This window comes from Pelecanus crispus, chromosome 6 (assembly GCF_030463565.1).
Source record: "Pelecanus crispus isolate bPelCri1 chromosome 6, bPelCri1.pri, whole genome shotgun sequence".
Lineage (NCBI taxonomy): Eukaryota > Metazoa > Chordata > Aves > Pelecaniformes > Pelecanidae > Pelecanus > Pelecanus crispus.
Genome location: NC_134648.1, coordinates 32793968 through 32807615, shown reverse-complemented (window position 1 = coordinate 32807615; position 13648 = coordinate 32793968). Strand labels below are relative to the sequence as shown.

The following is a 13648-nucleotide window of genomic DNA, read 5'->3' as shown; positions in this document are numbered from 1 at the left end:
TTTAGTCTGGTCTACCCTTGATTAGTCTAGAGTGGGCTTGGTAGTGTAGGTTAATGGTTGGACTGGATGATCTTAAAGGTCTTTTCCAACCTAGATGATTCTATGATTCTATGATTCTATGAAGAATATACTTGAATTTCTTTCTGTACTGGAAGTTGTTTGGCTAGAATTCCAACATAAGTCACTATGGGATACAAAAGCTAGTTAAGGTGCTAGGTGAGAAACACAACTTTTTCTGTATTTCATGTTATTCTCTTAGTCATTGAGATCCCGTGTTCTGCTCTGTTTCTGCAGTCACTGGTTAAATGGAAGTCACTCCCGGGATCTGGATGGTTTCTACTGACATAGACTTTGCATAGCAGCTCCATCGCATCAGGAGGTTGCAATGAGTGGAGGAGGGGAGCAGCCTGACATCCTCAGTGTGGGAATCTTGGTCAAAGAAAGATGGAAGGTGGTGAGTATGCCTTCCTGCAATTCTTCTTCTTTAAAATGTGTTTTTAAAAAGTAGTAGTTTGTGCTTTGCAATCTGTTTCAAAATTCTGGTGAGATGTATTTTGCTTAATACTTATGCTAAATGGTGAAAGGAATTTAAAATCACTTCTTTCTCTTATCCAACTTTAAAAAGAAGTTATAAAGATTTAAGGTTGTTTTTTTTTTTTTTCTGGTAAGGACGTAGGAAAGCTTTTAAATCCTGACTTAATGCCTGTTCAGACCACAAGTGGAAGAGTCCTGTTAGTATATTGAAGCCAATCAGCCAGTGATTATGTCAGTCCATTTTGGAAATCAGTCAGGCACCCCCTTGAAACTAGGCAGATTGTGAGATTTGTTACTTCTTATAGGAAGGTCTTTCAGGACCTTGCTGCTCTTCCAATTAGAAATGTTTTTTGTGTGTTATATTTTGTAGCATAGATTTATTCCTGGCTGATTTATATCCATTTGACTGTGTGCCAGTATTGGCTTTACCATAAATAGCTCTGTTCCCTTTTGGTGTTCATATCCTTGATTTACATCTAGAGGGAAATAGTATCCATTTGAAACTATATTTGCTGGGAAAACCAGGCTGAGTTCTCATAGTTCCTTCTCCATTCCCCTGTTCACTTTAGAATTTTTTTGCTTGTGGATTTTTTTGATATTTAAAAAAAAAGGCAAAAAAAAAAAGAAAAAAAGGCAAAAAAAAAGACACTTCATAATAGAACATTTTGGGTATCTCTGTGTGTTTAGTAGGCTGTGAATGGATACTGAATCACTATTTTTTGTACCATCTTTGCTTTATCTTACTCCCATATTTCAATATTTTATTTAAAATTGTGAGACTGAACATAGAAGATACAGATTCATCATTCATTTCAAATTCATATAGAGAAAATAATTTCAACTATCTTGTGCCCTATCCTTCATTTAGAAATGCAGGAAGCTGATACCAGCTTTGTGTAAGAAACCTTTCTACTTCCTTTTGTGTAAATAGAACCTAAACACCTATCTTTGGAGTGTATTTGTAAAATACCTTCTCATATTGCACCGAAGTAAAAACTGAAAGCATAGTCTTGAATCAGATCAAATAGAATAAAATAGCATTATAAATAGATAACAGTAATCTAATATATCACTATCCACAAAACTACTCAGTTGTCTGATATGTGCAACAGTAGTCCTGTTTTCTTCAGGTTTATTTTCTTTCCTGTGTAATGCAGAATGATGATCAGATTGGTGTCTTTTGGAAAATTTTGAGAGTAGGCTGTTGTTCATCTCATGTGATTATACATTTCAACTTGTATGTTTTCCAAATGAAGTACTGCAGGTGAATGAGTGCCAAATGTTGTCTGTGGGTAACTCTTCAATTTCTTAATTTCTGTAGCAAACATTAAGGATTTCTTGATGGCATCTAAGGCGATTAACTTCTTTCTGAATTCACGATTTCATAGGACAGTCTGCCAGTGGAAGAAAATAGCATGCAAATTTTAGAAATTCCTTAGTGCTTGACACATACATATTAACATAATTAATACTGTTCTGTTAGGTTATGAAGTATGGAAGGTTTTTGCTAGTGTTCTTGAAGCAGTAGAGTACTTAAAAATTCCTTGTGTAGAAATATGAGGTGACTTTCAAGTTTTGGTGGCAATGAGTACTGTCCCTAATTATCAGTAGTACTTCTGATTGTTCCTTGTGGAACTCTCCCCAAATCCTGCCATTGAAGAGTGGCAGCTCTGTAGTGTGATTGCATGAGATTATTTTGCTGTAACCGGTTTAAGAAAAAAACAGTACACATTCTGGAAGTTATGTAAAGATTTGCAGCTGAAATGCAGTTCTCAGAATTTTTGCTGTTCAGGACCTTGGTCTTTGTAATCATGAAAACATACCTGGAATTTGTGGACACAAACATTTTTAAAAACTATCCTCAATTATATTTAATTTTAACCTAGATGTTCTTTAGGGTGATTCTATTTTGAAAAGTAAGCATAGAAAAGACATTATAAAATATTTTTTCCTCAGTGACACCCTCCCTCTCTACTGGTCTCAGTATCTATTAGCATTTGCTTTTGTCCTCTGTTGATGCCTTTTCTCGTCCCTCTTTTTTGCCTTTGAAACATTTACTACAATCCTGACTTGGAGACACTTGATTGTAATGATAATTGGTTTTAGGTAGGTTTAAGAACGTCATTCAATATGCTGTATAAACTAAAGTACCAAGATAAAACATGTTGGAAATTGTATGCTTTACACCTGAAGCATACAAAGAGATAGGAGTGGAAGAGAGAATGGAGAGAATGAGTTTGGGGTGTGAGATGCTGAATGTGAAGAAGAGAAGCTTGAAACTAATGTACAAAACGGGAGAATGTTGTGCAGGTGTAAAGGAGGGCAACATGGTCTTTGTCAAGGTAAAAGATGTTAAGCAGATGTGGCAGGAGGCCAGTATGATTGAATAGTCAGCTCCTGTCTGAACTCAAAAGCAAATGTGAGCAACAGAAGGTGGAAAAGGGGATGGGCTGCCCAAGATTAACATGGAGACATTGCCTCTCTGTGTCGGGATGAATATATATAGGAAAACCAGAGATCAGCTGGCAGTTGAAACAGGTGAGGGGTGTGAAAAGCAACAAGAAAGGCTTCTACCAGGGACATTGGCAGTAAAAAGAAGACCAAGGAAAACATAGGCTCATTGCTGAATGTGGTGCATGATCCAGTGACAAAGAGCATGGAAAATATTTTTTCTACAATCAAAGAGAGGTTCACTTGTGCCTGGAGTTATTGACTGATGTCATTATTAGATGTATGTTAATGATTCTGGTGCACTTTATCTGAGGATAGAAATTGATCTGTTTATTTTATTAGTGTGGTGGTCTGTTTGGTTTTGTTTTGGATTTTTTTGTTTGTTTTTTAAAATTTTTAAGCACACAAGCAGGGAAAAAAACCTTTCAGAGGCAGTCTTTCTCAGTCTGGCCATTTCTCAAAGCTGGTAAATGAAGTTATATGGTAAACTGCTATAAGTTTGTATAGGGGTGAGGATGGCTGCGTTACCTCTTTCCTCCTCCCCCTCTCATCTTTTTCACCATGCATTCTCACTGTCTCTGTTGTGCTTGTACTGTGCTGAAAATTTATATGCTTATGCTGAAAACTACAGTCAGATCAATGTCTGTGTTTAACTGTTGGAGCCCTGTTAATAGCTCAGAGCTCAGGCAAGATAATAGCATTACCAGACCAAGAAGTGGAACAGAAAAGTGCAGACTTAAAATGGCCAAATTAGTCACGACACTACATCTTCAAGAGATATACACAGATACACTAATACGTGGGGGTTTTTAAAATATGTATATACATATATATATAATCCTGTTAAAACTTGCTATTTTTCCCAATGTTTAGATGACAGATCTCTCTCCTTTCTGTAAGGACTAACACTCTGCATATATTAAATACACTTGAATGTAATCAAGTTATACTGAGTATTTCATCAGACTTGAAAGATTTCTATTTCTCACGGTTTTTCATTATTTCAGAGTTAACCCTAGATTCTTACCTGAGTAGTACCTTAAACAAGTCATGTCTGAAGACACAAACTTCTTATCCAGGATTTGTGATACTGTGTACATGAATTTACTAAGTTCTTGAAATGCGTAGGTTAAAGAGTAACAGGCTTAAGCCTATGTTGATAGTATGCATGTTACGCTGCTTCAGATAAAGTATACAGCCTGTGGAGAAGAGGGGATTGCATTTGCTAACAGCTAGTGTGCTTGTTAGAAAGAAATGAACATGTGAATTGCAGTCAATAGGTGTTGCACTAGAAGTGGATATTTAGGTGGGTTAGTTCTGTAGGTCTGAAAATGTGGTGTGCTGTCTATCCTATGCACCTTTTTGAAATTGGCAATGAGTTGGCCTGAAGTGAGTAATGTAGATAATGCTATGTGTCTTGGACTGTATTTTCCTCATCTTAAGAATATTGGAATAGCAGTTGCTTGTGATGGTAAAAGATCTTCAGGACAGAAAGTGCATGATGAAATACTCAGTATTGTTGTAATCACACAGAATAAAAATTTCATGCGATATGACTTGAAAAATGCAAGTAAACAATATGAGTATTTTATCTGTTACCTTCTTCCTTATTCTTAGGGGCCTAGGCTATTTGAAAATTTGTTTTTCCTTGTCAGTCAGATGGCTGATTGTCTGTATTAGGAGACATTAGATTTATTTTCAGAATCTGAAGATAGGTCAGTATATTGCTGATCTCTAGGTCCCTGGAATGCTTAGATGACATTTAATACAGTGTAGTCATATAACCTTAGCACCTGTATGTTTTCAACTGACATTTAGAAAACAATGTCAGTTCTTTCAAGGTAAAATACAGTAAAAATACAATACTGTGTGTTTCTTAGGGTAAGTTCTTTTTGTCTTCTTTTCTCTTTTATTGTCTTCAGAATGGTAGCTACAGGAGAGATCACCATATGAAAGCATTACATGAGTAAACATTGACGTTTTTGATACTGAAAACCAGACAAGCCTCTGTTCCCTGTGAACATTTAAAGCAGAGTGAAAACACAGCTATTAATATTTGCTCTGAATGTAGTGCAAACTAATTAATATGCCAGGAGCATTCTTTTTGCCTCTTCCTAACACAGATGAAACTTTCAGTGGTGCAAGTGTCTTTAGTATGGCTGTTAATAAGAATGGTATTGGTGAACCGTAAGTAAATGTGGATAACATTTAAAATATATATTCAAAGATAATCTTAGCCATTTCTTATCATTTGTGATTTAGCTGTTATGTGTAAGTCAAGCCATATAATAGAAAATATACCTTTAATATTCATAAAATTATTATAAAAATAATAAAAAGAAAAAAGATGGTGTATTTTAAAGATGTCACTGTGCATTTGAAGGTCTCTGGGTCGTATGTGACTATTTGAGGAAAGGCTTTATTCAGCATGCTGACTTTGGTCAGATTCATGCTGGGAACGCTAGTGGACTCTTCTGTTGTATTAAATACATGAAGTTTAGTGCAGACGGAGATCAGGTGTATTCACTTGTTTTCCTAGGATTCTATTCCAAGCTGCGGTTAACCATACCTTTGTAGATTATTCGGTAACTCTTTTACGTACTGAAGGATATGATTATGTTATTTTAAAATCTATTAGTAATACAACAACATTTGTAATATGGCAGGCAGTACAAAGAAGTATTGATGTTTTGTTTCCTTTCCTTCTTCTCCTCTCTTTCAAATCTGTTTTTGTTCTTTCTTTTTTTCCCAATACAGTTGAGGAAAATAGGAGGCGGAGGATTTGGAGAAATTTACGATGCCCTGGACTTGCTTACTCGAGAAAATGTTGCACTGAAGGTCGAATCAGCTCAGCAGCCAAAGCAAGTGCTGAAAATGGAAGTAGCTGTGTTGAAGAAATTGCAAGGTAGGGCTGTACCCTGGATATGCCAGAAGTAGAATGTCAGTGTATCTTCTTAAAAAATCATTATAATCTCTGCTTAGTCATAGTTTACGTAAATATTCCCTGTATTCTGCAGGTTTTTGCTAAATGGTTATTAAAAGTGGAATAGAAGCTCTTTCAGCTTCTGAAAGTTTTGCTACAATGAACCTTTTCTTTGAAACAGGATGACATGAAAATAAAAAGAACAACAAAAAATTGCCACAAAACCTATGCTCAACTGCGTAGTTTATTCTGGATCTGTATCTTCTCCTTACCTTTTTTGCTCTAGACTTTGTTGTTGTTGTTAGCTTTTTATTTCCCCTTCTAAGATGATATTTTTTTTCCTGTACTATCTAGCAGTGAATATTTGCGGGTTCTTCACATAGCATCCAGGATAAGAATATTTGTGTTTCTTTGCCTTTGCAAGTATTGCCAAGAATAATTCTAATGTTGAAATGGGAAACATATTTCAAAAAACCCCACACAAACAAACAAAAAACCAACTTTAAAATACTGTAACTGATAGAAAAAAATTTATTGGCATGTAGAGTTCTGAAATACTCTTTAGAGTTCAGGTCCTTGACCATTCAGAATCACAGGTTCGAACAGTCACTTTTGATGTACCTTTAGATACTTTAATGTCTGAAGCTATCAATACAGAGAAATATGCAACGGCTTCTCTTTCTTGCTTTTCACAATGTAAAATTATAAAAAGAAAGTTTAAGGGGTGGCTTTTTTCTTTAAAAAAAATATTTTGAATCTGGAAGATTTTGACTAATATATCTGTCCCTGTCAGCAGCCCGATTTTTCCAAACTCTTAGTTTGAATAAAACAAAATCTGCATGACGTATGGTGCTGCCTAATCTGCTGTAAAGGTCACATTGCAGCAGAAATTGACAGCCTCTATAGATTTAAGAGGCCAAGCATGTCACATGTTATAGTGTTAACAAATTGTTCCGATGTTTGTATCTTTTTAAAGAATTTCAGAAAAAACATGTAGTATTATATAGTAGAGCAAGGAGAGTCAGGGACTGCATATTAGCTTTCTTTGAATTTTAGAGTTCTTAGTCCTGAGATGAATAGCAAATTTCAGTATTGCCAATTGTAAATGTAGAAACCATTTGTTGGGGTTCTTGAAAGAAATTATCTTAAAGACAGCGAGTTTTGAAGAAACAAATACTCTGTAACTCCTGGCTTGTTAAAAGCTCAGAGTTAATTTTTCAAGTTTTTTTTTTTCTGCACACATAAGCCTGATTCTGTTTTTGACAAAAACCAGAGTGTTTAAAAAGATACAGCTGAAGCAGCTAAAGTAATAAGGAAAACAGTAATAACGGAAATAAAATATTGGAATATGGTAACACTACAATGCCAATGTATTTGTAAAAACATAGCCTTATATACGACTGCATAACTGGAGTGTCTTATAACTTTCTACTGTGAATTTAAGTATAGTGGTTTGAATTAAGATGTTACAAAAATGTTACCTTTTTTTTAGTAAAAACTTTTTTACCTTTTGAAAGATTTTTGAAAACCAAAAATGTTTGCTGAAATAATAAAAAATTGATTTGTGAATAATTGCCATAGGGCCTTACAGAAGTTACAGTTTTCTTATCAGTCTTCCTTTGGGAGTCTAATTCTTTTAACAACCCAAGTCTCCTGCAGAAGAGTCTCTGGTTCTACTGAATCACGGGAGATGCTGTCTAGATGAAACGAACAGAATAATGAAACACCTGAACAACAGATCCACTGAGGCAAATAATCCAAATAAAGATCTTTCAGTTATTTATTTTCTCAGTATTATTTCTCTGAGAAAACAATAAATAAAACTTTTTATATAACTGAAACCCTGATTTTGTATGAGATCTTTAGAAGGAGCTCTTTTGACAACCTTCCTTATGAGAAAATAATCTAAATATTATTCCTTAATTTTTATCTCTTGCACAGTTTAAAAAAAAAAAAAAGGTGATTCTATGATAGTAACACTAGAGGTGACCTTTAGTCATTGCTGTGCAAGTTCCACATTACACTGTAACTGCTCTGGTTTTAGATAGGGAATGTTGTAGATGATCAGGAAAGTGACTACAGTAAGAGATGGGTCAAGGGTGAACCTTTTGCATATATTGAGATACACAGTTTGCACAGATACGTAACTTTATTTTTACATGTGTATATTTTTACCCATACTTAAAGGATTTTTACTAAATAAGATTATGGAGAGACCATTTTATGTTTTACATAAAATCTTGGCTCATAGGAGTAATTTCCATTGATTTTTCTACCTTCCCAAGTTTTCAGTATGCAAGAGCTAAAAATTTGAAGCAGAGAGAAAATCGAGAAAAATGGACAAAAAAGGGGAGTAGAAAACAACTTTATCATTGCCTCTTGAAGAATATTTTTTATTAAATGATTCATTTACCATGTAGAAATTTTTCTTATTTTTGACAAATTTTTTTTTATGCAGATTCACGTGAAATTGTAAACAGTTCTTTTAGGATATTTTTGTAACAACTTCTAATAGCATACATCCTCTGAGACCAACTTTTATCTTGTTCTATCCCTTTTTGGCATGTGTGTGTGTATATATATATGTATGTATATAATTACTATCCTTTTCTCAAAGGGTTTATGTTCTCTTACTTTCAAGGTGTTCTAGTTACCTTGGACATAAATCAGAGGAAGGAATATAATTGTCATGAAAATCCTTTTTTTTTTTGCAAATATTTGGAATGTTTGATCTATGAATAGTATGTAATGAGAGACAGCGAGCTGACAGTGTCATTCAGAATTCTCTTGATGTGTGGATCTGATTTTTTTAAAACAAATGTGTTTATTATCATGTACAATTTCTGGGAAAATGAAGAAGTAACAGGCTTTTAGGAAAGAAGTGAACAAACAGGTGTAATATGTCTCAATCCAGCAAAACAGCTCTTCCAGTCTTTACTAGAGCTAGACACATTCTCAAGGTTATAAACATGCTTTCGAGTGTTTCTGAATTAGAATCCTATTTTACAGAAACTGTGAAACTGAAATGAGGATAGCTGTTGGCAGAAGTGCAGGGATGTACTGTTTTTTTTATTTTTGCTTTCAGAAATTTTGAAAATTAAAAGTGTGGTCATTCATCACAGGGGTGAAATGAGTCATAACTTTGTAGGTATGCAGTACAGTGAACAATGAAAAACTTCAAATAAGCTCTTTTAAGACCCTGATCTAGCAAAACGTGCTTAAATATATGAGTAGTTTTATGACTGCTCTCTTAATTATGAAGGAGGAGTATGTTCACTGATAAGGCCATTTATTACAGTTTAGTCATTGATTGCATCTTTGATATTTTTTCTTTTCCCTTTCCCTGCCAATGATGCTCTCTCCTAATTATTGTTGTCAGAATACTGTTTAACTCTTTAAGCTCTGTTTTTGTTTTGTTTTGTTTTTTTAAAAGAAATCTGCTGCAACAGATGGTTGTTTTGTTTAATCATGTTGTTAGGCCATCTGTTCCCACAGTCAGATGGGAGAAGACAGATTTATCACATCTCACTCAGTGAGAGTGAGACTCACTCAGTTGGTTTCCGTCTCACACAACCTTACAGATTTCTCCCTCACTCATTTCCAGCTCTCTAGCATAATTTAGTGATGGGCTGCGTCTGGTGTAGGCTGAAAAGCTAGCTGTAGTGATACACTGCAGCCTGGGGAATGGCATGTAGGCTTCGTACCCTCCCTAGGAAGCTTTTCAAGGGCATAGTTGTTCACTGCAGCCTATTACCATCTTCTTTTCCCCCCACTCCACAGCCACGGGGCTCACAGGTGTGAGAAAATACTGTTTTCTCACTGAGGAAAAAGAAACTGAAGGTGTCTGCAAAGGTGTAGTAGGTGCGTATAGCCGCACTGGAGTGGCAGAGGATCATGCTATTTGAATAAGGTGTACAGGCCCTACTTCTGTCCTTTCCCGTTTCCTCAGATTTTATAAAAGTTAGTTTCCAGAGAATTTACCACACAACTGGAGTTGCTGCTCCAGTTAAAATAGGGTTTCTCTGACCAAACTGAGTTTTGGACATTTACTGAATTTGTCAGGTAAAATCTGACTAATATATGTTTCTCTGAAGATGTTCCTTCAGCATACCCACAGTGGCTGTAAAATGAATGATAAATATTTGAGATGAGACTTCATTATCTGGGAACTGCAGCAGTGAATGTACAAAATTTCATCTTGACAAATTTGCTGCAAATCGTTTTTCTTCATAAAATTATACTGTCTGTAATACTGCCTGTCTTACTTAAACAAATGGGTGGAAGGAAAAAGTGGAGGAAAAGCAGTGATACTTACAGCTTAGCACTTACGTCTTTGCAGAAGTTGTAGAGATTTCTTTTAAAATAATTATTTTAAAATAAATTTTTTTCATGAATCCTGTACCATTTTCCTTGTTTAAATGGGCCTATCTGTTTTAATTGTATATGGCAGGGAGCTTCCTGAGGAAGCAATAAACAGGCAACCACTCTTCTGTCAAGTGAAGTGAGAATGTTCAGAAGCTGTAGGGCCAAGATTTAGGGGTTTGATGGAACTATGAGTGCAGCAGTAACAAAAAGTCCCCCCAGATCTGTAGGTAGCAGTAATGGTGTTCTGAAAGCAGTAATGGGGTTTTTTTTCATTTTTTAATTGCTTTTCTCCTATCACTTCTTTTTTTTTCTATTTATGACATTCTGGAAACCCTAAGGGTAAAGAAATTCATGAAAGAAACCTTAGGTGACACAAATTTTACAGAGCTTTAGTGGCCACCTGTTCTGTTATACAGTGGGGTCTTAAGGGGTCCCAGCTTCTCTCCAAGTCGATGAACACAGATACTGAAATGACAATAAGGTTGTATTGCCCTTCTGTTTCCCTACTGCAGTCTTTGGCTTGCCTTTTTCTCTATTAACCTGGGGAATCTTATGCTTTGACTTACAACTGCAGGATAGTAAGGAGATTATTTTTGACCAGCCCTCTTCTCCTCCACAGTTTGCTCCTAGGACAGGAGGAGGCTTTAAAGAAAATTGGCTTAAACCAAGCTGTGATTTTTTTTAACTACTACAATTCTTTTATCTCTTCTTCAGTGTACCTGAGCTGAATTTGTCTTTTGTAGCTAAACAGCAAAGATCATATACTAGAAAAAGATATTCATAAATTGGATTAGTTGAATTACATTTTCTACAATTTTTTAATACAAAACATGACCTGGAGGTAACTGCTACTGTTTTCTTTCATGGCAGCAGCTGCAGCTTATAGAAAAAGAGGAATGGTGGCTAGGAATATTGTCTATAACAAGCCATCAGCTTTGCAAGAAAATAACCTTTTCCCAATCCACAATGCCTCAAATTTGTGGACATTTAGGCATGTTGCCATGCATGTTTTCTTACGGAAGAGTGATAGCTGTGGTAGGGCTGCATATTTTATGGGAGAAAACTTTTATTTAATTGGCGGTAGAACTAACATTGGTTTTACAGCTGTTGAACTGTGGGGGTGGGGGGCTTAGTTTATTAAAGATCTCTAAAGAAATAAAATTATCTCTTCCAGTAATTTGCTAGGTAGTTAAAGGAATAAGCCACAGAATTTCATTATTATTGGCTAATTTGCTTCTTTTTCTCTCAGGAAAAGATCATGTCTGTAGATTCATTGGATGTGGAAGGAATGACAGATTTAACTATGTGGTCATGCAGTTGCAGGTCAGTGTATCAAATAGAGCTCAGAGTTTGCTTGTGTGTTTTGGTTTATTAGCCAAGGATATATGAAAATACGAGTAAAATTTTAGAGGATGACAAATTAAACCCCCCCCAAAGATTGTGAGTGCATGGTAGTGAGCAAACCTAAATTGAGCATGTCCTTATATCTTTATCCTTTTATATCCTTTCCATAATTCTCTCAGAAAGAAGAAAGTTTGCATCTTCAGAAAGACCTGAGTATTGAAAGAGTGAACTGCGATGTCTTCTGAGATAATTTGCATTCCTTTGCTTTGAAGTCTTCACTTGAAGATAGTCTAAAATATATTAGTCTCTGCATTTTGTTGGCTTTTTTGATAAAAGTGAAAAAATACCCTTTGCAAGTAAAAGAAAACACTTAATTCACTTTACTGAAACACTTGATCCTGTGAAAAGGGATAAAATTGGTGAATAGCACTTAAGGTTATGGGATTATTGTCCTTTATCATCTTGGTGAATATGAATACTGGAAAAAGAAGTGTGCTCTAGTTCATACTGTTGGTCATTTGTTATTTTCACAGACCAACAGTTCTGTGATGTTGTAGGGGTGCATTTCCTGCACAGTATATTTTTCATCTGTTTGGTTAAATCATTTAAGGTATACTGTATAATTAAATAAATTATGTACTTTTCCTTAAAGAGGTGAGTATAAAGAAGTCTTTGTGAGCATTTTCTCAGTGGCCTTTTTTCAAGTGTGACTCAGATACAACATGAATTAATAGTATATGAACTGCTCTAATAGAGATTAGTTTGGTCCATGTTATTTAGGCATAGAAAGATACTAAGATTCATATTTTCAAAAATAGATTCTAAATTTAATGTTGGAGATACTCGGGGATGTATACTCATTACATTTAGGTGAGATGTGTTATCCTCGAATATGAAAGTAGGTACTGAGAATATTCTGTGGTTAACCATGAACAGGTAAAGAAGAAGTCGGAAGACTTTATGCTAATCTTGGTATTAGGTTTTTTTATGAAAAAGTCCTTTTAATTTGATCAGGGTCGGAACTTGGCAGACCTGCGTCGGAGCCAGTCTCGAGGAACTTTCACCATTAGTACCACTCTGCGGCTTGGGAAGCAGATTTTGGAATCTATTGAAAGTATTCATTCTGTGGGATTCCTGCACAGGGACATAAAACCGGTAAGTCTGCCCATTAAATCAAAATGGACAAGTAATATGTGGTCATTAGATGGCTGCATAAATAAGAATAGGTTCTGTACTAGATGTTAAAAAGAAAAAATGAGAAGGGACAGAAAGTTGTATGTTTATTCATCAGGGCAGATTTTTTCTATTAATTAATGTTGGATTGCAACAACAACTTTGATCTTTGTCATCATTGTCTCCAGTTACTTAGGCCTCCTTGCAATTTTCTGTAGTTAAAGCTTCCAAGTCTTATCTGTAGCATCATGCAATCAAATGTATTTGCCATGAGATATGATATAATGCATTTGGCTAATGGCAATTAATATCTTCACATAATAAATCTAGGAGAATAGATACTAACTGCAGGGTGTATTTATAAGTTCTTTGATAGCAATTTTTTTATATTTAATATATTTATAACAAACAAGGAAAGAAAAGACAGACTGTAAGAGAAAACGATTCAATTGTTTTATTGTGCAATTCTAATAAAATGAGTGTTGTCAAAATGTCATGAGGATAGTGTCTTCCTGATAGCATCATGCTTTTGTTATTATTATTTTTTTCTGTTTTTCTTTGAATTTATTCCTGAAATTGCATCAGCTATTTTTAATATTGCTCTATATTAAAAATATCATTAGAACTCTGAACTTTCAAAATTAGTAAATGAGGAAAAATAAGCAAATCTTGTGTTTTCTAATAGATGCAAATATGGCTGGTTATATCTGGTGTATATAGCTAAATTTCCTGTCAGCTGAATGATGTTTACATAAAGTCTGTGTTAAGTTTCTGTGCATTAGGGAATTTTCATTTTCATCCCTTCTTCCTTGCAACTTTTTATAAAAACTTGTATGCTCCCTGACCCATCCCCAAGAC

At 35.0% G+C, this 13648-nt stretch overlaps 1 protein-coding gene across 1 annotated transcript in view; it reads left to right on the top strand.

Annotated features, from left to right (window-relative positions):
• The first annotated feature begins 385 nt into the window (after positions 1-385).
• The window catches only part of TTBK2 (tau tubulin kinase 2), a 71347-nt gene continuing 58084 nt past the window's right edge, over positions 386-13648 (top strand). Inside the window, exons 1-4 of the mRNA XM_075712692.1 lie at positions 386-454; positions 5743-5890; positions 11523-11596; positions 12632-12772. Coding sequence (XP_075568807.1) covers positions 386-454; positions 5743-5890; positions 11523-11596; positions 12632-12772 — 432 coding nt within the window. The remainder of the gene's footprint in view (positions 455-5742; positions 5891-11522; positions 11597-12631; positions 12773-13648) is intronic.